Source organism: Phyllostomus hastatus, unplaced genomic scaffold (assembly GCF_019186645.2).
Source record: "Phyllostomus hastatus isolate PE091 unplaced genomic scaffold, TTU_PhHast_1.1 phas_scaffold_216, whole genome shotgun sequence".
NCBI classification, from domain to species: Eukaryota; Metazoa; Chordata; class Mammalia; order Chiroptera; family Phyllostomidae; genus Phyllostomus; species Phyllostomus hastatus.
The window spans coordinates 12028365-12054117 of NW_025334018.1; the positions used below are offsets into that span (position 1 = coordinate 12028365).

The following is a 25753-nucleotide window of genomic DNA, read 5'->3' on the forward strand; positions in this document are numbered from 1 at the left end:
AGGTCATTTCTACAAATGCATCCTCCTTTTGTCTGGGAAATGGTATGAATTCTCAGGACCACGGGAATACATTCAGATGGAAATACAGACCACACACCCGGAGGTCAAGCAGAGCTGGTGGCTGTCCGTGTCAACATCGGGCTGTATAATTAGAAAACGCTTGCATGACTTTCTGACCCCACTGGGGAACTTCCCAGGTTCCCCTGGATCAGAGACCCCGCCGTTCCCACGCCGCCGCCGGTGGGCCTCATCTCTGGCCTGACCGTGTCTGACGCTGTCCCTACTCCCTCACTTCACGTCTGTGATCTGACGGTTCAGTTTCTGACATCCTCAGAGCTCGTCCAGAGTGCTACCGCTGGACCGTGGGCAGCACATGAAAAAGAAAAGAATCTCCGTTCATGCCGCACAGAGCTTCCACTTTTTCTGCAGCAGAGTTTGCTCTCGGGGCTGTAGATTCTGCGCACGTGGCCGGTGGCTCAGAGAAGACAGCTTATCAATAATCTGTACAGGGAATATCTTCACATCAATTGCTTTCTCTACTTCCTGTCATGCAATGGATAGATAAGGACGCTCAGATAAGGGTGCGTGTGCCGTCGGCACGCTGCTCAGGTCAGAGGACAACCAGGTGGCTCGGAAGGCAAACTCTAACGTTTCCTTGCCAAACAATGAAGTTCCCTCTAAAGAGACCTATCTAAAATAAGTCATTAATTTAAATGGAATTCCCTAGCCTCTCACACAAACGATCCACCATGGACACTCCGCAACCCCCCGACCTCCCACATCCAGGGTCTGACACTTTTCTCTCTCTCGATTCTAAGATCTTTTCCCACTTGTTGATTTACTCAGAAAGGCCCGTTTCACCTGCAGGTGCTAGAACCCAAGGTTTTAATTTCTGGTAGTCTGTTCACTTGAAAACGTGCTCTTGACCATGAAGTGATGGCAAGCAGTAGTTCCTGTTACGCTGGCGATTCTACTTCCTCGTGCAGTCTGAGGACAAGCTGTTTTTAAGAAGGTATCCAAGTGAGCAAGAGTGAGAATGTTCCCTATAATGTAAAACTCTAGCTCAGAAAGAGAAACAAATTACACCTTGGGTTTTCTGTTTATTTTCCAAGTTTTACAGTATTAAAAAAATGTAACAGGTGAAGTGTTTTACAGGTCATTGGGGTGGGGACTCGGATGCCAGGTGCACGGCCTCGCGGCTGCGCTGCCACAGTCACCGATGCCACAGTGAGAGGGCTTGCAGCATGACCTGTGGATGCGTGTCAGCGTGCCCGCACAGATGGCTGCTGGTGGGGAGTGCATTCACTGCCACGTCGGAAACATCTGAGTAGAGCCCACCCTGAAGTGTGTGCAGGAAATCACACTGTGTCACACACACAGGCTGGCAAGTGAAATTGGCCCTCCTGGTTACAAAATGCCACGTCAGCTAATGAGCCAGAACACACAAGACCCCGGCCACATCGTTGCACAAACAGCTAAGGCCCCATCGGGTAGACAAATTTTGTCACTGAACATTTCGGGTGGATGCTGGATTCTAAATCTGGAAATATACCGTTCTTTCAACAAAAATGTGATTGTCAAATAAACCCTGGAGGAGGCCTGGCCCGGCCCCCTCGGGCCCTCTCCCCAGCACGCTGGCGGAGAAAGCAGCCCTCCAGCAGGCCAGTGACGCCCACCCTGCAGCGGGCCGGGCCCACCCTAGCGCCCGCCTGGCTGGACACGCTGCACCGGAGTCGCAAACAGCGGCTTGGAAATCAGCTTTGGTTAGTCGTGTCGTAATGCTGGGGACCCGGGGGGTCTGATCTAACTGAGGCCTGCAGTGAATCTGTCATAAAAATAAGGAATGATCACCAGTGTTTGGGTTTTGTTTCCTTTAAAAAAAATATCAGAGAGAGGCTCAACATCAAGTGAAATGCAGAAATATTTCATTATTTCTACAACTCAGGAGCACCAGCAAATAAAAAGCAAGTGGTACCTCTTCCCACCTGAGCCCTGGAGAGGTGATGACGTAGAACTGTTGAAATTCAGCACGACATGTGTTGGACCAGACTTATCACCCACAGACCAGGTTTTACTGGGGTCGGGGGTGGGGGTAAGAGGTTGACACCTGGATCTCTTCCCAGACAGATTCCCTGAGTAACAGTCTCTGGTCCTCAGAGGCGAGGCTCCCCCCACTCTGAGCCTGGGGGGTTCAAACTCTCCTCCGTGACAAGCTCCTTCGGAACACAAGCTCACGCTGACCCCCACCCCCCGCCCCGCCCTTAGGAAGCTCAGATAGGTAGAAGCACATATGAAATCACACAACTGTACATTCAAAATATTTTTACCCACATATTATTTCAGTGCCAAAAGAAACACCAAAGACATTCAAGATGAAAGCCCAGAGATTTGTCACCTTTGTCCCCAAGGCTTAAGATAAGCATGTTTTTATTCCACTAAGACAAGGACGAAGCACTGATGTTTTTGAGCCGAGAGAGACCTGTGGGAAGTGACCTTTCAGGTGTCGGGAAGCCGCTGTGCTGGGGACACTCGCGACAGAGCTCTGCTCCGCAGGTGACCCGACACAATGGGGTTATCTGTGCAGAAGTGGGACAGGCCTGGCAAAAGGGACGCAGAGTCCTGAAGTCTAACTTTACTCAATAGTTTTAGATTTCTTATCTCCCCTTTGAAACATGTCCCCATTCCTGGCGAGGACAATGCTGAGGGTGTGAGCGCTGTCTCCCCTTCCCCGTCCTTGACCAAAAGCACCCAGCAGGAGAGAAAATGGTAGTTTAGGCATGACAGATCCAAAGCTTAGAGACACTATTTTCGGAGGCCTATTTTAATGTCTGTTCTCTGAAACCCCTGAGAGGAACCAGGGGATGCAAAGAGCTTGCTGAGAACACCCGTCGGGGAGTGAGGGCAGGCTCTGGCTGCAAACCAGCCTGGTCGGGCTGTGGGCCGTCCCTCTCCCACCGTGACCAGGGACAGAATGTTGACAGCACCAGGCAGGGGCTCCCTCAGCTCAGGAGGCCAGGTCAGCCCCCACACACCCCCCTGCGACCCAAGACCGAAGCGCACACCTGCCCAGGCCAGCAGGCTGGGTGGGGAAGGACGGAGGGGCGAAAGCAGGGAGCCACCCCAGTCCTACCCCAGGTGCAACGCCAGCACGGCTGCTTTTCCTGGGGGCAGGAGATTCTCGAGTTCTCTGCATGGGAAATCCTGAGACCTGCCATCATGGTGGAGAAGCTCCAGGTGGGGCCACGCCTCTGGGGCGAACCCAAAGTGGAGGAGGAAAAGCAATTCCACCTCCAACAAAACCCTCATCCCAGGTTCTGGTTCAAGGTCAAGCGTCCGCAGGCCCCTCCTTTGCATCCAGAATGACAGATCACGTAGATCACACCTCAGGGTGCATGACCGAGAGATTGGAACCGAACATTGAATGTGAGCTTCCAGAAACTATCCGTGGGACTGTGGGCAAGTCTCCCCCTCACTGACACCCCTTTTCTCACCTGTACGATTGAGAGAACCCCCACCATAGAGGAATGTGAGGATCATGAGGCTGTCCAGAACAGTACCTAACACACAAGGACCGATAAGTACGTGTTAGGATCCTTCTCTTTCTTCTTGGACCATCATGTCTCATCAGAAACGTGACCTGAAATTTCCTGAGCATCCCTTTGGTCAAAGCTCAATACAGGGATTTCCACGCAGCATCTGACCAGCTCTGTCCCATTACCGTTCCAGTACCACACCGAACACCATTCAACAACTGTGTATGGGCTTAAGAACAATTCGTATTTTATTTAACATGGAATATGACCACAAGGTTACATAGTAGTAAATTCACAGTAGTGATTTCTTTCTTGTAACGAGATCCGTAAAGCACACACACTACCCAGGAATACTCACACCGCTTTAGAATCGCGAGGGCTCTGCTGCGGGACTATTAAACATCGTGCTAACATTTCCCTGCCACCTTCAGTAATCAACCTTGTTTTTTTGATGATGCTCAATTTTTCAGCTATATTGAGAAACACATAGTAAGGCTTCCAGGGTAGTGGAGCTGGAGCAGTAATTACATTGGGCTCACCCTTCCCGTCTGCTTTCAGGTCGGAGGGGCTGGGACAGGGGTCGGCAGATTCATCTACAGAACAGTGGGCTCCCCAGAAGACACTTTTGTGCACACACTCACACACATAAACACACAAACAAGTGATGTATGAAGATACACACCCACCTGCTACAGCTCACACAGATGCTCAGATGTCTCATACATAAACATGTCATCCCCCAGTAACATACAGTCTGAGAAACACTCGTGTGTATGGAGACACATAACCACAAACAATACCCGTCCCTGTTCAGGGAGCCTTACAGCCATAGCAGGGCCCGGGTAGAAGAGAGTCAACCGAAGACCTGATCCTCTTGGTCTCCCTGAACGGCTGGAACGTTCTCTCTCCCAGGGACAGGGCTGAGAAGGAGCAGGGCAATCAATGTCTGTCAACCCAATAGGCCCACGGCTCCCCACAGAGCTACGGCCACATCTAAACACATGCACTCAAAGCGAAGATGACACGCAAGACTGAGAGTCCTCGACTCTCGCCGACTGCAGTGCAGAGAGAGGAGGGCAGGCAGCGTGTCCCTCCCCGACACACAGCAGCGCCACCATGTCCTCCCCACTGCAGAGGAGGCCGGGGCTCGGGTAGTGAGCCGCCACACCGCACACAGCACACGCACAGGCCACCCGCCCCTTGCTGTTGGCTGCAGAGTCCGGCCTGTCCACAGCTTTGAAGAGCTGGACGGGGCAGGACAAGGGAGATGGTGATGGGTGGGCAAAAACCTGGCCGAGCATCTTCTCTGGAGCTCATTTGCCAACCTTTTGCAAGAGCATTACGTGTTTCGGCTTAACGGGTAATGCAAAGGATGGATGAACTACAAAACCCTGAAGTCCCTTCCACCTCCTAGAATGCAGACGGGAACAGTCAGGTCGTGAACGATTAAAAATTGTCATTATCTCCCCGAGGACACCCTGAGGGATGAAAGGTATCTCCTGGTTCAAACGCTGCCAGGGAGGAGAGCGACCTCAGACCGGCACTGCCCGCTGCCGCCTTCCGCTCCTTAACACGGGCATTCACATTTTAATAACTTCGGTGGAAAGTTATAGAAAAATCTATAAACATTTAAGGCAAATGAAATCCCGTCTCTTCTAATGTGGATGTATCTAGATTCGACTAGCCCGCCCCAGGACACAGTTTTAAAAAGAATAGCCTACTGGCTCCAAGAACTAAAATAAAACCGCGCTGTGTTCAATTGTGCGATGTAGCTTTCTGAAACCTTAAATGTTTTAACAGCATCTACATTGTCCCCACGGCACCAGTAACTCAAGCTATTAAGAGTTTGGATGTGCAAAGGCTGTGTACAAAGATTCTGCATTTTATTTTGGTATTCTTTCAAAAAAGGACTCCATACAAAGTCAGTGTAAAAAAAATCAATACTCAATTTAAAACAGAAACAATAATCTCAGAAAGTCTGACATTATCCTATGCCAAGACTGAGGGGGAGAGAGAGAGAAACGGGTAGAGAGAAAATAGATTCCTTAATTTAAACCTTTCTTCACCCCGCCAGGGTGCGGGAACCAAAGCAACCAACCCGACTTAACCCCTTCCGGACCGGTAACTTCAGACAGGCCTGGAAGCCCAGGTTTCAGAGTGCTGGTGAGCAGCGTCACTGTGAACTACAGGGGAGACGTGTGTGGCACTTGCACTGCTGGGCGCCTGACACAGCAGCCTCTGACACATCTCGTCTGGGACAGTGTAATCTTTCACGGCCAAAGTCATAGACATTCAGCATCTCCCATAACACATTTCCTGAGAAAGACGTCATCCTAAGGAATGTCCAGTTTGAAGGGACCTACAGGCAAAAACTAAGAGGAACCAAAGCACCGCGGTGACACTGTGTGTGTTTTCCATCAACAGAACCGTGCAGTCAGGCAGGACATCTGGGCTCCGTGCCACACCAGCGGGTGCCCTCGTCCCAGCACATCTTCTCTTTGACCTGGAGGCTGTTGATTCGAGAACACCGGCGTACTTTTTCAGGTACAGATGTATTACAAATACTCAAAGCCAAGTTTGCTTTCAAGAGTGATATGCAAATACTGTACCCCCCATGGAATGCATAAACCAGTAACTGTGCGTGGGGCACACACACAAAGGGCACTTGGATGGTGTCGTCCTCTATCAAAGCCAGCGGATGGTACCCTGAGTACCTGGGAAAAGCAAGAGTGGGCTGCTTTGTAAAGGTTTGCTGTGGATACTAGAGCGCCGAGGGTGGCAGGAGAACCCGGATGTGGCTCCTCGGGGAATTCCCCTGCTCAGGGCTCCGCCAGGAAGCCACCTCCCTCCCCCCACGCCCAACCCAAGCCTCGGGAAAGGCCCCTGGAACCATCTGCATTTTAGAGGCAGATTGTGGGCGAATAATCCTGGACCCCAGACTGGCTCTCCCCTCTCCTTTCCCTAAACTCTGCAGCCAGCCCATCCCTTTCTCCTCGCTTGGCCAAGCCCGACAAGCCAGGTCAACACCAGGGGCTAAGCAGCCCTTCCCCGATAGTAAGTGGCAGAGGTGAGGAGTTAGTCAGTCGCACAGTGACAGCGGTCAGAAATCAGGGACTGGGCGGCAGCCACTGTCACTGCGGTGGGCATCATTTGGTCTCCCAGGAAACTAGAAGCTCCAAGCCGAAGCTGCCAGTACGAGAGTCACAGTGTGAAGCCCCCGTTTGGTGGGGAGCAGCGGGGAGGAGTGGCAGGAGGGGCGGGGCTCCCACTGCAGCCCCAGAGGGATGTTCTAGCTGGCTCGCTCTCCCTGTGACCTACCCCGTGGGCCATCCACCCTCCCCTACGCAAACGACCTGTGGGGCCACCTGAGGCTGTGCACAGAGTCTGCGGGCACACAGGCAGAGCCAGGTCCCATGCAGCTCTGAAGACTGGGCGTCCCGGCCAGGCCAGCCAGCCAGGTGGGGGCGGGGGGGGTGCACGCATGCGCACGGGGGACGGCGGGATAGGTGAAGACATGTGCCAATCACCGAGTCGGCAAAAGGCTACCTGCGCTGGCCAGTAAGGAAGCAGGGTCAGAAACAAGGCAGGCAGCTTTCCTCTTTGGGAAAAAAAGAGTCACATGAAATCATTAGTGCACATTTTCTGTTGTGATCTTTCTCGGCAGAATCCGAGGCAACAGAGAACAGCCCCTGGCTCCCACGGGCGACGCGGAACTGGACATTCACACACAAACACGTGTGTGGCCACGTCGGGTCCGGCTTCCCGAACCAGATCACAGGTGCGTCCCCTTAGTCCGCGGGAGGGCGCGGCACTGCACGAAAGGCAGGGGCGACTCGCTGTAAGGCGAGGCTCCCCGGAACCGCCAGCTCCGCTTTGGTTGCAGCTGTCACAGGAACGCCGGGGACCGGCTTCTGGAGTGGTCAGGCCCACAACAGTCGGAGGCCCCGGCACCCTTCCCTGGACGGGCGTCCCCTGCTTCCGCCAAATAAAGTGCAGATGGTGGAAGGTCGCTGGTCTATCACCTGCCAGTCTCAGCGATGGGAACTAGTATGAACAAGATGCCCCTCTGGTATACATATATCTCTCTATATTCTTCTTCTTCTTTTTTAATAAAGCCACAAATACAGAACTTTAAACCGATGTCTCCGACTGCAAGCGGAGGACAAATTTGTGAGATTTGGGGTCTACGAACTCTTCCGAGAGCACGATGAATGGAATTTTCTTCACATTGACGACGAGGCTGAAATCCAAGCATTTCAGGACGAAAACCAGTCCGTCGCGTAGCCCGTTGGTCACGGCCTCATCGCTGACGAGCCTCCACTGCGTGGCCAGCCAGCGCTCCTTGTCGTACTGCAGCGTGGGGCCCGCGCGGAGGTAGCGCTCCAGAAAGGCCTGCAACGAGAGGGAACGGGGGCTCAGTCGGGAGACCGGGAGACGCCTGGCCCTGGGGCAGCGCTCCTGCCTGTTCCCGCACCTGGGGGAAGGGTTTCCCAGTGAACCAAGGCATGTGCAGCGCACTGCACGGAACTCCCATCAGATCCTCACGGCTGAGTCCCTGTCGGGAGGGAAGGCCTCCCTCCGCCGACTTCCAGCCAGAGGGTGCAGCCGGCAGGAACCACTCAGGCCAGGAAGGGGGTGGCGGGACCGATCTCTGCCTGGAAGCCATGGGATCCGGGGGAATGGCCCCAGGCATGTGCCCCAGCCCGCACCTGTTTGCCCCCTCCCACACTGGGAGTGGAGGGCCAGGGCCGACCCTACGCTGCACACACAGAAACACATGCTCCACCCCTGACAGATCCGGTGACTTTGGACGGGCCAGCGAACCTCTCTGCAGCTGGAGAGAAGGGCACCTCACTCACAGGCCTGCTGTGGGGGCGAAGCGGCTAACCACCTAACGGCTGGAGGTGACCACCAATCAGTGTCAGCGATGGTCACTTTGTATTGGACCGAGTGTGCACAAGGATGGGGAGTCCAAGGGATGGCCGGACCTCACGTTCCCTCCCCCGACTTCACAGCGCCACTCATGCGGAGCTTCCCTGGAGTTCCCTGATGCTCCCCCACCATCCCGGGAAGCTCCTCCTGCAGGATGTCATCCTCCAGCAAACTCCTCCTGGCTGTTTACCTCTTCTCAAACCGCACCCTGAACTCTCAGAAGGATGAGCACGCCCTCCTAGAAACGCCCGTGTTTGCTGGCAGGACTGCCGTGAGGCTTTTCACTTTCCCAACAACTTCTGACTTGCTCTGTGGGCCCCACGCTCAACTTGACTCCCCTGGAAGGCAGGTGCAGCTTTTCAAACGTGAACTTCGGCTGTACCTAGCACTAGAAGCGCAACAGCATGGGCATTATTGTATCACTAAATACAGATTTAGCTGTGAGAAAGGACGAGCCAGTGACACAGACAGAAAATCCTGAGATAGATCACTCTGGTCCTTAAGGCAGAGGACCCAGGGCGGTTTCTAACTGTGCCCCCCGCACCCACCCCTCACCGTGCTGTAAGGAACGTATCGCCTCAGATCTGTGAGCGCGTATTCCAAGTACAGCTGCGCCTCTGATATAACATCTACTTCTAGTATAAAAATAGCTCTTACGAATCACAAGAAAAAGAAACAATTCAACACTGAGGGAAATAAGTTTAATTAGATAATTTATAGAAGAATCAAAAGAACATTAATCCATGAAAGATATTCTATCCCATCAAAAATTAAAGAACTATGAATTCAAACAATGAAAACGTTTTTCCTTCTCTTAGATGGGCAATGATGAAAAAGAATGGTAACACCCAACACTGTCAAGCATGGGAGGGAAATAAACGGTCTTGCCCCACCCCAGAGGCGGAGTGTCAAAGGCCACGCCCCTTGGAAGGCCAATTTGGCAGATCTCTGCCTCTGAACCAGCTGTTCCTGGCCTGGAGATGCGTCCTCCAGAAACACTTGCACGAATGCACAAAAGCATGTGTAGAAGAGAGAGCCACGGCAACGCTGTTTGGACCAGGAGTTGGCAAACTTTTCTCTAAATGTAAATATTTTCATCTTTGCAAGCCATTCTCTGCCACAGCTACTCAACTCAGCCTGTGCAGAGAGAAAGCAGCCGCAGGAGGTATGTAAATACAACAGGGCGTGGCCACGTTCCAATCGTACTGAAGAACAAAACAGCCAACCCCCGGGTGTAGACTCAGAAAAGATCTTAATCCAAAAGTGTATCAATAGACAATCCCGTAAGCAAGTCACGGTCTTCAGTAGAATGAGATGCGGCTATCAGAGTGAGTCTGACCTGTAGGACAGAGATCGGGGGTCCTGACGTGGAAAGACGGCCAAGAGGGCTCTGAGTGAATACCATACATGTAAATGGTACCGTTTCTGTCTCCCCCCCTTTCCGTTTGAAACACACACCCACGCACACACACACACACACCCCAGTCCGCATCAGTAAGCGCTGCTCGTGCTAGGGGAACGAACTTCACTCTGTGCATTTCCCCAGACCTTAATGTTTGGATTTGTCTACAAAGGTTATTATTTTTAATTCAGAAAAGCACACACTTTTTACATGAAAAAGAAAGCCACTGGGAAACATGACAAAATCTTGAAAAAAGGATAACAGCCTCCGTGGATGGCACACTCCCACTTCGCACGCGCTGCCACACGGCACCCAGCCCCAGCCTCCGCGTTCAAGCCATTTTGCACCCGCTGTTTGTAACTGAACATCCTCACAGAGAGTCTTCCGTGCTTAGCAGGTGCTAGGCAGGCCATAATTTGTAAGCTGCTGTTCTATTTTTAAGTTATTTTGTTTGGAGTTATTACAGATTACTTTGCGAAAATCACCTGCATGTATATTCATGTGTATCTGTGATTGTGCTGAGTACTTTTTTTAATGAGAGTCAAAGAATATGGAAATCTGATAGCTTTTTTACTGAATATTTCTGTATTGTTTCCCTGAGGATTGTTACTGGTTGGTGACAATGTAACCAGCAGCAGTACCTGTATGCATAGGACATTGTAGGGACACAGGTCCTTACACGAATAATAGCAGCTCCCAAATGTTACGTGTGTATTCTATGCCAACCTCTCACTCCGTGTCACATTGCCATATTCAACATAATTCTCACACAACAACCCTATCACGTAGATACTGTTATTACCCCTGTTTTATAAAAGAGGAAACAAGTGTAGAGTAACTTATGTGAAGTCATAAACCAATTAAGTGGTGGAGCCAGGATTTGAACCCACTTTTGTCTGTAGAGAGCTCGTTTGCTAAACCCTTACACTATTTTGTCTCCCTGGCCACCTCCCTCTATTAGATATGTGACTGTTTCCTGTAGTAGCCCTAAAAGCGTGCTCATATCATAATCTAAAAGACCATTCAGTAAAACTAACTCTACAACATCCAAAATGCCTTACCAAGTGATGGCATTTCTTCTACCACTAAGAATGAAAGCCATTTATTGGGTCCTTACCATATAACAGGCACTGTTCTAAGCACCTCACATGAAAAAACGCCCTTATTTCTCACAACAACCCAGTGAAGTGGTTATCAGTAGTATCCCCAATTTACAGATCAGGAAACTGAGGCACAGAGGCATGAAGCTGCTGGCCCTGGTTTCCCAGCTAGTTGGCGGAGCAGCGAGGTTAGAATGAGTCATCTTGGCTCTGGAACCCCCGAGCACCCCCAAGAGCCACCTGTGCTGTCTCCACGTGAGAGTTTCTCCTGTGCTTGAATCTGGAGGCCTTCAAAGGTGCATCTAAACACCAACTATACCCAAATACTGCTGTGAAATAAGTGAGAATCACGAGTTATGGTTAGTTGCTGTTTCAAAGAAGCCTGTGCTTTGGCCACTCCTGCCCCCCCCCCCCCCCCCGCCCCGGACAACGGGACGCGAGGCTGGGCGCCGCACCGCACCTTCGGGGTCATGCTGTTGGTGATGCAGAAGGCCAGGTGCTGCAGGATGCTCTCCATGCTGTGATAGTGCTGCTGGCGCGTGGTGCGCAGGTACTTCTGCAGGGCCCGGGCCATGGATGGGAAGATGGCCTGGGCGGCCTCCCTGGGGTCCATCACCTCCCCGGGGGTCTTCTGCTGCTCCTCGGCCTGCAGGCGCTGGATGTGGATGAAGGCCTCCTCCACCGCGACCACCAGCCTGGGGACGGGAAACGTCAGGATGGGATGTGGGGACCGGGTCACTGGGACCCGGAAGGACTCCTGCCCTCCTGCCACGCCCCCACCCGCCACCGGCTCCCCCGAGGCCCCCATCTTTAGGCTGGCACTCCAGGTGGTTGGAGGGGAGCAGAGAGGGTAAAGGGAGGCAAACACAAAAGTAACTCGTGGAACGGGGGCTATGGGGGACGAGGAGAACGGAGGCCTGGGGCTTGGAGACGACCTCTGTCCTCAATCCTGCCACTAACGTGCTCAGGAGACTCGCTTCAGCCCGACCAGGGAGGGTTGGTTAGATGAAGCGAGCTCCAAGGCCCCTCAGCTCTGCATGGTGGCTGGTGGTGCCGGAGCCGCCCTACAGAGAACCAGAGCTGTCTCCCCGCCACTCCAGCTGCCACACCAGCACGCGTGATGGAAACCACCTCCGTCCGCTTCAGAGGATCAGATCTTGGAAACCAGCAAGGGCCTGGGGGTGCAGGGTGGGGCCACTCCAAGTGTGGGCTGTGGGCCTGCTGCTGAGCCTCAGCTGGGGATTTGTGAGAAATTCCAATTCTCAGGCCCAAGTCCAGACCTACTGGACAGGAAGTGGCCTTTGTGGGCGGGGGTCTGATATAAAGAGACCCTGGTGCTGCTCACACATACAGGAGTTCGAGAAACACTACAGCAAGATCTGCTCCGAAGGCTCAAGCAGCAGGTCATGTTCATGAAGTGAAATCTCATTCTAGTTATTACAGAAAGGGAAAAACAAAGTGCACGACAGCGGGGCCGCTGCCGGGGGACGGGATACCTTGCTCTCCGCTTCTTCACCCGCCGCTCGTGTTCCGCCTCCTCGTAGTACAGCTCGTTGTGGCTCGAGTCCCTGCGGCGCGCCGCAGCGGCGATCATGGCCCGGGACTGGCCGGCGGCATTGTTGCTGGGGCCTTTGGGGCAAGGACGGCAGAGGGAGAGGAGTTTTAATGCCGTGGGGCCGTGAAACAGGGCGGAACACAAGTATCGCAGTCTGCCATGACCGACCACCCGTCCCCTGGGAAGCACAGTCATGAGTCCCAAAGGTGACTCCCCACGAGGGTGGACAGTCCACTCTCATTCGATGTGCTCGCGAGAGGCAGAAGTCTCCCCAAAGCCCGACTGGAGCCGTGCAAACAGCAAAAGGACCCAGAAGGTGATGAAGAATGCACGACAATGAAAACGCTGGCTGCAAATAAGACACTGTGGAGATGTTACTTACATCTGCCACAGAAAGGCTCAGAGTGGCCCTCAGGGCAGCCGGAACATCACGTCTCACCCACGAGACAGTGAGCAAGAATGAGGGGACGGGAGAATGAGGATGGAGCCAAAGCAAAGTCCTGGGACCCGGGGACACTGCGCGCATGCAGGGAAACAAGTAACAAGTGCTGCGAGAATGTCACGGCGGCCACAGCTTTTAGGGAAAACACCCAGTGCCGGAGAACTTGCAGAACGGCCCGTGTGTTAGCACGGACTCAGAAGCCCTGGTCCGCATCCCCGGACCACTGCCCGCCTTGACCTTTCGGAAAGCCGAGGCAGATCTCATGCTTTCTCAGGTTTCGCCCACTTGGCCCAGGAGCTGGTGTCACCGGCGAAATGCGCCAGTACTTCAGGATTCACGGGAGAGTGCACATCTCATTAGCCAAAAATAATAATAAAATTAAAAAACTCGGAGGGTATTATGTCACCGCCAGAACTGACACCATCTATAAATCACCGGACTTGCTAACAACATGATCCTCTTGCAGGGTTTGCAAGGCTCTCACCTTGCCCCAAGCTGCCCAGCAAGAAATGACACCGCATCCTGTTTCCTGCACGTAACCATCTTATAGCCCGAAACGGCCCTGACGTCCCCAGCCTGGCCTCTGGCCGCCCGCCACCCACTCAGCTCCAGCTCCTTGGCAGGGCTGAGAAACTCCTATAAATGAGTGTCTCACCAGATGCCTGAACTGTGGAGAATTATCCAGTCTCCAGGGACCTGGGTGGCTGAGCCTTGGGGTGTGTTATCTACATTCTGAAAAGAAGCCCTTGCCTAATAGCTTTCAATATGAGATGTTCCCAGCAGGAGGCAGGGAATACACACACATCACTATTGTTTTCCATCATAAAATCCCCAAATGAATGAACCTCCCACAGATGCAGGCCATAAATCAACATTCCTCTGAAAATGAGTGCCAGAGAGAGAGAGAGAGAGAGAGGTTGTCCTGAAGTGAGAATGAACCACAGCGACAAGCACAGAGAAGAGGCAGAGCCAGAACCAGACCCAGAGGGGCCGTGAACCTTCCTGCAGGGTGTAAGCTGCACAGTGCCCCAGCGGCCCCTACACCCACCAGAGATGCCGTTTCCAGGCACGTACCATCCACGTTGTAGACCTTCAGCCCCGCCATGTGCTTGGCTGCTCGGAACTTGGAGGCTGTTAGGAGGTTGGGGTTATAGATGGTGAAATCTTTATAGTAATTTTCCAGGACCACCAATGCTGCTCGCTGGATACTGAAAAAAAAAAAAAGGGGGGGGGGGTGAGATGCAAAATTAATGCAAAGCTTTTTCACTGAATAAGCAGGTCTTAAGTGAAAAAAACAAAACAAACAAACAAACAAACAAAAACCCTCTTTGGAAGTCAGGTACAATACCAGAGTACCAAGGCTAACCGCGCACAGGAGGCTGCTGGGTTCCACCACACCTGTGTCTCCGGGATTAAAGGCAAAGTTAAGTCCTATTGTCAAGTGGCTCTGGGACCCTCTCTCCCGGGCCGTGCCATGAGCGAGACCCCATCCCGCCAGTAGTTGAGAAAGGAGTAAGTTACACCTTAGATTTGTTCAGGCCACACAGAACTTTCCTATGCCCCCCAGTTGACAAAAGAGGAAACAGAGGACCCCCAAGTGGTCAAGACACTCTCAGACGGCCGCAGAGCTCCTGAGCGAGACCACGGTGTGGACCCAGGGTCCCCAGGTGCCCGTGCAGTGGACCTCCCCACCCCCCCGTGGCATCTTAGGGCCCCCACAGGGCGGAGAGTGCTGGGAAGAGGCTGCTGCAGACATGAGTGAATCCTGATTCCTCCTCCCCACTCCCCCGGGCCAGCTGGTTCGCCCCAGGGTCCTGCGACCTGTAACCACCCACCTGGGAGAATGGGCGGGCAGGAGCAGAGAAGAGGAAATGCCGGGGGCGGGGGTGGAGGGCACCCACATGCGGTACTGGCAGCAGAGGAACCCGCGGCTCCTGGTCTCAGGTGCAGGGCAGGTCTACCCACCTCCCCTCCTTAGACCCCGGCCGTCACTCAAGGGAAGAAAATCACAGTCACACGTTTGTGCCCTGCCCAACAGAGCGCATGTTTCCCAAAGAGAAGGGCCGGGACTCCAATCCGCATTCACAGACCTCCAGCTTCCTTCTCCGAGACGCGTGGGCTCTGTGGGACTGGGTCTGCACGGACGCCGACCGCCACCGCGCGGAACTGCAGCTCCTTGCATCTTGCCCTTCACATTCTCCTTCCCGGGTCTCCTCTAAGTGGATGGGCTCACAGGGGCTGTCTGTAGCAGCCCAGCTGCCATGTGGCGCTCTGTGTGGCTCAGGGGTCTTCCCTCGACACATGACAGTGCCGTCCCTAACCTTTCCGCCGGACACTTCAGCTCCTCTTGGGACTCAGGCCCCAGAGTTTAACACAGAGTCTAAAAACCACCTCCAAGTCAGTCAGCTAACCTCCTTAACAGCAGTCTTGGCAAAGCTTTCTTACTCATATTCCCCCAGTGACCTGTGATCTGCATTCAGCTGGTGTCTAGTATGCACCTAGATGTACGCACTCTGGCAAGACTGACCTCGTATAATGGTCGCATGAGACTGCTAGGAGCAAGTCCGCGTTTTGAAAGCCTTAGTCATTCAGTTATGTGGCCGCTCACTCATCACTTTCACATTTAAGTGCCTCCCTCTGCCGAGCCCCGGGAATGCCAAGATAAGACGGAAGGAGCTTCTCCATAGCCAGGCGTCCTTGGAATGAAGTCCTGTGGCAGCCAGAGGGAACACGCACGGGGGGCACAGAGGAAGCACAGAGAAAGCTGACTGCGGGACTCGGGCGGGTGCGGGCAGCTCCCCGAGGAGGGGACGTGGTCCTCGGGCGGAGCTCTGTGTGCCATGGAAGTCCCCTGGTGCTGACGCCCCATGGATCCTGGGCTCAGATGGCCCGTCTCCTCCTGGCCCGTCTCCGGTGTCTCTGAAGGGGGCCGGCACTTCCTCCCCTCACATTCCACTCACAGGCGGACCTCGGCCTCTCCTCGATGGTGCACGTCTGAACACCCCCTCCCTGCACCCTTGCGGCCTCCCACCCTGGCGCTCCAGGTTCCCCAGAGTTCCTGGGCAGGGGCAGACCCGGAGCCCTCTGCACAGAAATAAGTCCATTCAAGACACAGACGGGCTGGGGTGCAAATATCCCATCCCACGCCTGTACCCTGGCGTGGAAACCTCTCCGGGGGTCTGGATATCAGCAGGCAAGTGCTTCCCAATCAACATGTAAAAATCAAAAGGCAACTCAGAGGTGTCCTCAGGCCCATCTTCAAAACAAACCCTCTGTGGCTGCGGGCTCGGCTTTTCCACTCAGCCCGGCTGTTAGGAGGGGCCCAGGGGACCCCGCGAACTCGCCCCAGGCCTCAGAGGCAGGCGAGGCGAGGCTGGATGGGAGCCTGGCGGCCCTCTACCCTGAAACCACAGACAGTGTTCTCTGCTGCCCCAGGGAGTGTCTGTCCTGCAGGGGGTCCCTGGCTGGGGCGCACAGCCCGTCACCGTCCAGCACGCACAGCTTGACTCATGCCACAGCCCCAGGGGCCCCAGGAGCACCAGGGGTGGGGCAGATAACCTGGGACGGGAGCCTCTTATGTCACCTGCATGGACCTCGCAGTTTTCCACATGCCCGAGAACTTGCACTCAGAAAAACCCAACTATGGGCAAAGCTCAGACAGTGCTCTCTTCCTCCAGTACCATCACCTCAACAGAGGTTCTAGAAGGCCCAGGATGGCCCAGTTGCCCCGGAAGGGGCTGTGGATCTGGCCAGCCCCCAGGCTGACCAGCAACCATGAGAGCTGAGGGACTGGCAGGGGAAGTCTGGAAAAGCCCCCAAGAGTGGCAGCCCACCTTCGCCCAAGAAAACGCCTGGGCCACACTTGACATGTCAGGGATACTGGGGCGTGCAAAGCCCCACAGAACTGAAGCCAACACAGAACTAAAATGCCTGACTCAAATAAAATAATTGTGAGATCTGGACTAAACGCCACAGTGTCTCTCTTCACCTTGTCAAAGAGCAAGAACTACGTAACAGAGGAAGCAAGTCTTGCTGGTGACTCAGGAAGATCCCCACGTGCATTAACGAGGAGCTGGGCTACAAGTGGAGCAAGGGGAAGAGGTCAGACCCTGTAGGAGGTGGGGGTGGGGTGGGGGGGACGGTGCGTCCCCACGCCCCACACAGCAGAGCGGTCTGAGTCACGAGGCTGCCGCACCTCCTCCCCACACCCTCCCTTACTGGGGGCTATCAACACCAGCTCTGCTGTCAGCCCAGCTCCGCTGTTCTCTGGCCGCCTCGGGCACTGGCTCGGTTCTCACGCACCCTCGGCTCCGGTGTAAGTAGGGAGGACGGGCTGCCAGGGCCCTGGGGCGGGGCTCTGCTCCAGCTAAGTGGTACCTGCTGCAGCACAGGCATCTGATGTGCCTCTGCTGACTTCCCCACGGGACGTAACTCCTACGGGCTCAGCTTGCTCATTTGGGAAACCCTAGGCTCCCACAGGTATGGGATGCGTCCTGAGCATCTATTCGTGAAAACATGGAGTTTCAGAAGCAAAAGGAATCTCAGAGATGAACAAAAGCAAACCCTTCGACTGGTCCCAGTCTGTCAGCCAGCTCACCTCTGGGGAAGGAGGAGGCAAGCAAACCCCAGGTGGAGAGAAACCTGCCATCCTTCTTATCACTGTCGCAGTCAGAGAGACAGCTGACGCCCAGTGTCACAGACAGGTGGAGTCTGATGCACCCGCTGAGGACAGGGCCACACCAAAATCTCTCGGGGAGGAGCACTCTCCCAAGATAGGGGCCTCTGAACACAACGCACATCAGCTGCCGGCACCCTCCTGCGCCGCCATCCAGGGAGCTGCCCTTGCACAGACCACACGGAGGGGCGGGACAATGCACAAACACAAATACAGGAAGCCCAGACACGCATGTGAAAAGATAACATATGATTAACGGAACATTCAACTCTGGTCTAGGCTGGTCCGAACTCGAATTCATGGAAGAGTCTAGACAGCAATGGGCCAGCACCAGTGTCCAAGGGAATTTGACAGTCACTTCCAAATGTGAAACACAACCAGTGCCCAGGTGGCCTCCCCGGTTGATTTTCTTTTCAGGACAAAGAGGTGCCACTGCCAGTGCCACTGACGACTGTTACATGTGGCCATGGCAACGGGGAGTGGGGCTCTCACCCTCATGCTCCACTTCTTGAACAGGCTGGGAGAGAAGAAACCCCAAAGATGGTTCAAGTGTTAGTTCATAAAAATCTCCAAGACGCGTTTTGACAGCTAGATCCTAAAAATAACTGCAAGAGCAAATGAGCGGCCTCCCCCCACGCTCCGGGCGTGACTGCTGTGGGGAAGGTATGCGCCGTGCAAATGGCCCTGGCTTTGGCCCCAGACAATGTGACTCTTGGCTCTTTCATTCATTCTTTGACCTTGAACAAATTATAACTCATCTCTCCAAACCCCAGGTTCTTCATCTGCAGGACGGGAAAAGCAATGCAGAAAGCCCTGTTGTAACAACATAAGCCGACTCCAAACCGCTCCACTGTGTAAAAAAATGCATCACACCAGGATTACTGAGAAGGCTGGGGCAGTCTGGTGCGGGTGGCTAGCCAGGAACCCTGGTGACAAAATGCTACACGCAGATACACCGGGTTCTGGCTGAAGTCTGATGCCAGTTGTCTCCTGGGCTTAAACAGCCATGGAGACGACTCCAACTCCGGTGACTTTCCCCGGCTTCAAAGGCAGTGGGCACGCAGGCCAAGAAAAATAGTGGAGACTCACTCTGCACTTCCCTGCTTCCCCAGGAGGAGCTGCCTGTCTGGTTTGGGTCTGTTCTGAAGATTAAATGAGATGATGTACTTCAAAGTGCCCAGCCCAAAGCAAACGGCTCACAAAGAGTGGCACGGACAGCTTACGCTGGGGAGGCCCATCCGTCCCTTGGGTGTGGCTGTCCCGCCCTCCCCATCAAGGACCCACCCCGAGGGACCTGTGGCAGGAGGCGAGCGAGGGTGGGCCTTCCGCACAGTTTCCCGTAGGAACGCAGACCACCAGGCTATGCTGCACTCTGTTTCTGACGCAGCGTTCCCTGCCGACGCTCCACCGCCTACGGTCAAGCCTAGCGAAAGGGAGGCCTCCGTGGCACATGAAGCAGATAAAGCACTGGCCTCCGAGGGAGCAGGCCTGGATTCCAGGTCTGACGCTGTGGCCTTGTGACTTCCCCTTTTCTGGCCTGCGATGCAGAGAGAACACCAACTCTTCCATGTGCTTGTTGAGAAGAGCGAGAGAAATGATGCCAGCGAAAGCATGTGTAAACTACAAAGGATTAGACGAATCTAAAATATCATGTTACTGAGTGTGCGCACTCTGCAGCAGGCTGGGGGCTGCCTGGTAGCTAGAACATTCACACAGCCTCTGGGCCTCGGAGCTCGGCCCACTCTCCCACTGAGTCACAGCCCTTCCGCTCTACACCAAACGCAGAGAATCTTTGTGTTCGGCCGAGCAGAGACACAGGATGGAAGGAATCCCAGTCCATCCAGTCCAAACCCCAATCCGCACACCGATTCTCTTGACGACACCCCAGGCAGCCTCCAGCCTCTGCTGGAAAGGAAAAGTCACTCTCCGACTTGGTCCTGAAATGACCTTTCAGTTCCACCCACTGCTCCACCCACTGCTTCCTTCTGGACCAGGCCCCTCTTTCTGGCGAGAGCCCATCCACCACTTGAAAAAAAGGAGTGTGTGTATCCTCCCTTTCACTCTTGGTTTGCAGATAAGGCACTGAGGCCTAGAAGAGCAAGTATGCACACTGTAGACAGATATGCATGTGCACACTCACACATACACACGTACTCACACACACATGCATGTGCACATGCACACAGTTGTCCGTTTCCTGTTCATTCGCTGTCCCCCAGATTTGATCGTGGCTCCTGCCATCAAACAAACACAGGCCACTAAAGTCAGAAATGTTAAGGCTTCAGCGCGCATCCAGCCCAAGGCCCTTAGGTTTTAGCGGCTTTAGCTTCTTCCAGGTCGGGGAGAAAGGCCGTCCCTGACAGGGTTGGGGGAGAAGCCTCGTACAGGTTTTAGCCACTTCTTTTCAAATATTAGTCTGCTCCCTTCGGCTCTGTCAACAGAAAAGCTTCCTTCACGTGAAAAATGTGAAAGCATATCCTCCACGCTAACATCCCGTGTATGTGCCCCCTGCCACCGCTCTGATCACCGAGGCGTGGGCTGGCGGGAAGCATCACAGACAGGGTCCCAGGCCCAGAGCTGACCCTGTGAACACACCTGTGTTCTTTAGGGCCAGAAGGGAGGAGGCAGGTAAAGGGCAAGGAGGGCTAAGGTGAGAGGGGGTCAGGAGGGGCTGGGAGTGACAAGCGGGAGTGTGTGGTGGGTGGGAGACGTGAGCCCGCCGTGAAGACCCAAAGGACACCACCAGTAAGGGCTGCTGAGGCCCCAAGGCCACCCCGCCCCCCGCTCTGTAAGGTGCACCTGCCCTGGTGGCTGCATCTGAGGGCTGACCCCAGGGTGCTGGAGAAAACTCTACAATGCAGAGCCCAAATGAAAGCTGATTCAGCTTTCCTTGCAAACTCCCAACTCGAGGGAGCCGGCGGATGCCCTTGGTTTTACCTGACCGACTTCTCCCCAGAAGAGTCAACAAGACTCCAACCTGGGCGTTTGGGCGTGGCCACCCCGACTTGGAGATAAGCTGGCTGGTCTGACAAAGAGCCAGGGCGATTTGCAGCAATATTCGCGTGAGTCCCAGAGACGCAAACATAATTAGCCCCTGAACGCTGCCGCCGCCTCTGCTGAGAGCCAGGCACATGCCTGTCTACGTCTCCCGGCCCTCCCGCCTTTTAATTAAAATGTTTGTCTACAGCTGCGTGTGGGGAGGTGGCCGACACAAATCCCACACAGAGCACAGGTAATGATCACCTGGGAACACGAGAACGGGGAGGAGAAAAACTGGAATCTGCTTGTGTTTCTTGACAGATCTAGGTTAGACTGAAGAAAGATCTGGAAGGCAGGCTGGATTGTTCTGGGACTTTGTCTCGACAGAGCAGGTGGGACACAAACGGCAGCCTGAGATCCTGAGACGGGACAGGTGAGATCCTGGGAGGGGCCAGATCGGCGGCCCTGCCCTGCCCTGCCCTGCCCTGCCGGCTTCTCTGTGACGGGGAACTTCAGGGGCCAAGTTCTCTGAATCCACACTCGCGAGCTGGAAAGCGTCCCAGGCCCAGGCTCTGAATACCGGACCTGCAGACAAGCCCTGCAGGCGTCCCCACGGAAGGGCAGCCAACGCAGACTCGAAGCCGGACGCCCACACCCACAGCTCGCAGGAGGCAGAATCCACGGCGTTGGGTCGTCACAGAGCGGCCCCCGCAGTGCCGTCGGGGGAAGCACCCAGAGCGAGTGTCCGTGCCCCGTCCTGTCCCGTGTCAGCTTCTGCTAACGCAGTGTGACCCTGGGAAGGCCCTCTCTAATCGCACAAGCACACCGTACCACCGTATGCCCAGAGCAGACCTGGGAGGGGTCGGCGAGGACTAGACGCGGCCAGCAGCCGCGGGCAACAACCTGGTTCTGCTGGTCTCAGGCACTAAGCAGCAGGGAGCTGTCACACGTGTCATCCCCCTTGGCCATGGGCGGTTCTGAGTGCGGTGACAGCACTGAGACAGCCTCCTCCTGAGATGACCCAGCCACGGCTGGCTGGCTGGCTGGCTGTCCGGCTGTCTTGCCTACAGCAGCAAGATGCTGGCAGACCTCTTAAAATGGAGGGGACCTGCAAGACACACTTCCTCTAAGTGACAGGTCTGGTGGCTGCAGCCCCACTTCGAGGCCGGGGTGCAGACCACGCCACACCGCTACCCCCCTGCACAGCCCGACCTCAGCGGCACCTGCCCCCTGGGATGGCAACTCAGCCTCCCCAAAACTTCCCATTACTGTGCTGAATCACACCAGATAAAGGTCCGAGACCACCGCCTGCTTAGTTAGAGTTCTCTAAGGGGGACATTTCGATGGGGACCAAGCACCTCCGGTCCCTCCCAGGATGCCCGACTGGTCTTCTCTTACCCAGCCTCACCTCCCTCAGCACCGAGACCGCTGGCCCTGGGAACAACTAAGGGGCACACAGTGAGAAATCTGGGGGCCTCTGCCTGCAGACACTGAGCAGAGCCGGGCAGGGCAGGGCAGGAGCAGGCCCCTGCCCCTCTGCCCTGTTGTGCGTCAGCGTCTCGCACGCACCGTGTCAAACCACACCCATCCACTGGTGGGTGGGCGTGCAGAACGCCGGGCCCTGCCCCAGCAGGAGTCCTTCAGGGGAAGGAGGAACAGCACGCCATTCGGGGCACAGATCCGCCGCCAGCCCTGCCTGTGGCCCTGCAGGAAGGCCACCCGCCCAGCTGCACACCCACTGGCTCCTTCCCCTCCGTGGCCACGCTCTGTTGGGGTGACTCCCCTGGGCCTTGGGGCGAGCCTTGGGGCGGACGCCGTGCGAGGGAGGCGCCCCAGCTGTGGCCGATGCCAGCGGACAGCTGCACAAACACGGGCCGCAGTGCCCAGCGCCTTCCGTCAAGCCGCTCCGAACGGGCACCCCAGGGCCAGGGCACAGCGGCCGCTCTGCGCCCGCCTGCAGATCCTCCCCCAGAGCTACTCCTCAGCTCTCACTCGCTTCGGTCCTGTGCTTTGTCAGGCAGTGGGGGTGACGCCTGGCAAGGACCCTCACTCAGTAAGCAGCAATGAAACAAAACGCACACTTGTAAAAAAGTGAAATTGTCTATGAAATCATGATGATAAAAAACAAGGCTGTTTAAAAACACCCCCCGACTTCACCACCTACGGGGCTGGGTCCTCGGGACCCTGGATGCTGGTTTTGAACATGCGTGGGGGGCGGGCCCACGACCCGGTGATCCCCGTCCTGGAGGTCGTCTGACCCAGAATCGCAGACGTAAGATTTCCAGGGCAGCTGGAAAGATCCTGGGGTTACTAGAATGACCTTAATCTCCCCAGGAGACCCTCCCTTTTTCACTTCTCACTGGAAAGTCCAAGCGCATCCAAGAGAAGCGAGGCCCCGCTCGGGCTGGGAGGCTGCAGGCGCGAGCTGGAGGAGGGGCGATGGGGGTTCTGTGCCACACCTCGGCCGAGCGCCGCTCCTCGGTCCCCTGGCGTCCTGGGTCAGAAGGCCTCAGCGTCCCTAACCTGCTCCCGTCTCAGCTCGGGCTGCCATGACAAAACACCACAGCTCGAGAAGCTTAAACCTCAAACGCTTATTTTCTCACAGCCCTGGAGCCTAGGAGTCCGGGACCAGGGTTTGGCCAATCTGGTTTCTGGTGCGGGGTCTCCTTCTGGCTGTCTTCTCGCTGCCTTCACACAGGGCCTTCCCCGGTCCAAAGAGAGCGAGTGTGCAAGCTCGCTGGTGTTCCTTCTCATGAGGACACCGGTTTTATCAGAACCGTGACTTCGTTCAACCTTCATTACTGCTCCAGAGGCCCCGTCTTCAAATACAGCCACACGGGGCTTCGGGCTTCCACCCATGAATTTTGGGTGACGCAGTTCAGTCCCTTAAGTTCCAACCCCCCACCCTCCCCGATTCATGTCCTTCTCACATGCAGGGTATAATGATTCCATCCCATCAGCCCCAAAGGTCTTAACTCATTCCAACACCCGCTGAGTCCGAAGTCCACGTCTCTTCCAGGCCGCGTACGGGTGAGATGCCAGATGCAACTCACACCGCGGGGAAATTCCTCTCCGACTGTGAGCGTGTGGAACCAGACAAGGCGTGTGTTTCCAAAACAGCAAGACGGGTCAGGCGCAGGACAGCCGTTCCCATTCCAAAAGGGAGAGGCTGGGAGGGAGGAAGGGGTGATGGGTCCAAGCAAGTTCAAAACCCAGCAGTGTCATTCCATCCGATAGTAAATCCTGAGAATGTTCCTCTTTGGTCCAAGGCTCTGTGCCTCCTTCTTCCCTTTTCTTGAAGGACAGTGCGCATTAGCAGCCTTCCTTCCCTCTTCCCTTTGGTCCCAGCTGACCCTGTTTCCACCGGGACCACCTCCTCTGCGTTCCCGGCTTCCCCCGGAACGGCCAGTTCAATCCCCGGCTCACGCCCACGCTAATCTCTTTATCAGATGTTACCAAACGGGTGGGCAGCCTGGCCTTGGTGCTCTCTTCAGGTCTTGCTTCATCTTTTTTTTTTTAATCTGGATAGGCTGAAACAATTACCATATGATTTCACTTTCCCGTGGGATCTAAAGAACAATATAAATGAACAAACGAACCAGAAACACACTCATAGATACAGAGGACAGACTGACGGTTGCCAGAGGGGAGGGGGGCTGGGGGGCTGTGTGAAAAAGATGAGTTGAGAAGTGCAGATCGGTAGTCATGAAACAGTCACGGGAGGTAACGCACAGCGTGGGGAGTACTATAGGTAATGTAACAACAGTGTGCGGTGCCAGGCGGGTACTGCAGATGTCGGGGGGGGGGGGGACACTTTGTAAAGTGTGCGACCGTCTAACCACTATGCTGCACATCAGAAACTAACACACACTAATAGTGAATGTAAACTGTAATCGAAAAAAATTTTTAATTAAAAAAAATTTGGATAGGCTCAGAATCTTCTGATTATTCCAGTTTGGATTCCTTTCTGCTTAACAGTTCCTTCTTCAAGTCACGTCTCTCCTCTTGCACTTCACTAGAAGGAGGAAGAAGGACCCAAGCTGCATCTTCAACGTTTTGCTTGGAAGTCTCCTCAGCTAAACACCCAGCACCATCAGGCACAAGTTCTACCTGCCACAGACCACGAGGACGGGCACACAATTCAGCCCAGTTCTTTGCCACTCGATCACACGGACATCCTGTCCTGTTCCCCAGGATCCAAAAACAGGTTCCTCCGACTGATCTCTATCTCTGGACTCTGGGGGGAGGGACACACTCGGCCCACAGCAGTTCCTCTTCGGCACGGCCACGCTGCGGTCCCACACAGTCAAAACCCCCACTGTTTGAAAAGCAAGCCGAGAACCACCTCTTCCACAGCACGGTGGTTCTGTGGTCAGTGACCAGAGCCTGGATAAAAGGGTCCGCGGTCAAGGCCAATTTATAAGCTACCAGGGAGCTTCAGCAAAATGAAAACCCCACAGAACGGGCCCCTGTGGACAGACAGGTTTGCAGAGGGCCGAGACAAGCGTTCTCTCCGCAGTTGCGTCTTCAGTCTCTCCTCGCTGATGATGACCAGCCATCACCTTTCACTGATGTGCACATACCTCCTTATGAAGAGCTCTCCCCCGCACTTAAGAGATGTGACTCCTGGACTCCCTGAGGTATAGAAGTCACTCACGGAATCTGTTGGTGCTCTGTGCGAAGTAGAACCAGCAGACAGGCTCTGAGGATGGCGGCCTCGTGTGGCCGCGCGAGTCTCCCGCGTCACCAACCCACCCAGGGCTCCCCACCTTGCACAGCCCTTTCTCTTTAAATCTGGGCTGGGGCTCGGACTTGCTCGGACAGGCGAATTCAGGGCGAGCGGTGCTGGGCCAGCTCCAGGGCGAAGCCTTAAAAGGTCCTGGGAGCGTCTGCTTCTGAGTCCTCGGGAGAGGGAGTCCAGCCACCCTCGTAAGAAACTACTCCCCAAAGCGGGCTCTCGGGGGTGGGGGGGTGAGAACTGTGGGGTCCGCGGGAAGGGAGAGAAGCCCAGCCCCAGCTGCCCCCCACACGCCTGCAGTCACACAGGGACCCCTGGACAGGCCGGCAAAAGACCCTCCCAGCTGAGCCCACCCACAGAACTGCGAGGAATCATAACAAAATAATAAAATGTTGTT

General features: G+C 55.0%; 1 protein-coding gene across 2 annotated transcripts in view; it reads right to left on the minus strand.

Annotated features, from left to right (window-relative positions):
* Positions 1 to 3756: 3756 nt before the first annotated feature.
* VANGL1 (VANGL planar cell polarity protein 1) overlaps positions 3757 to 25753 on the minus strand; it is a 46959-nt gene continuing 24962 nt past the window's right edge. For both annotated transcript variants that reach the window (XM_045817013.1, XM_045817012.1), the window contains exons 5-8: positions 14039 to 14172; positions 12464 to 12596; positions 11428 to 11662; positions 3757 to 7925 (exon numbers count right to left, since the gene is read on the minus strand). In XM_045817013.1, coding sequence (XP_045672969.1) covers positions 7665 to 7925; positions 11428 to 11662; positions 12464 to 12596; positions 14039 to 14172 — 763 coding nt within the window. In that variant the 3' untranslated portion in view covers positions 3757 to 7664. The remainder of the gene's footprint in view (positions 7926 to 11427; positions 11663 to 12463; positions 12597 to 14038; positions 14173 to 25753) is intronic.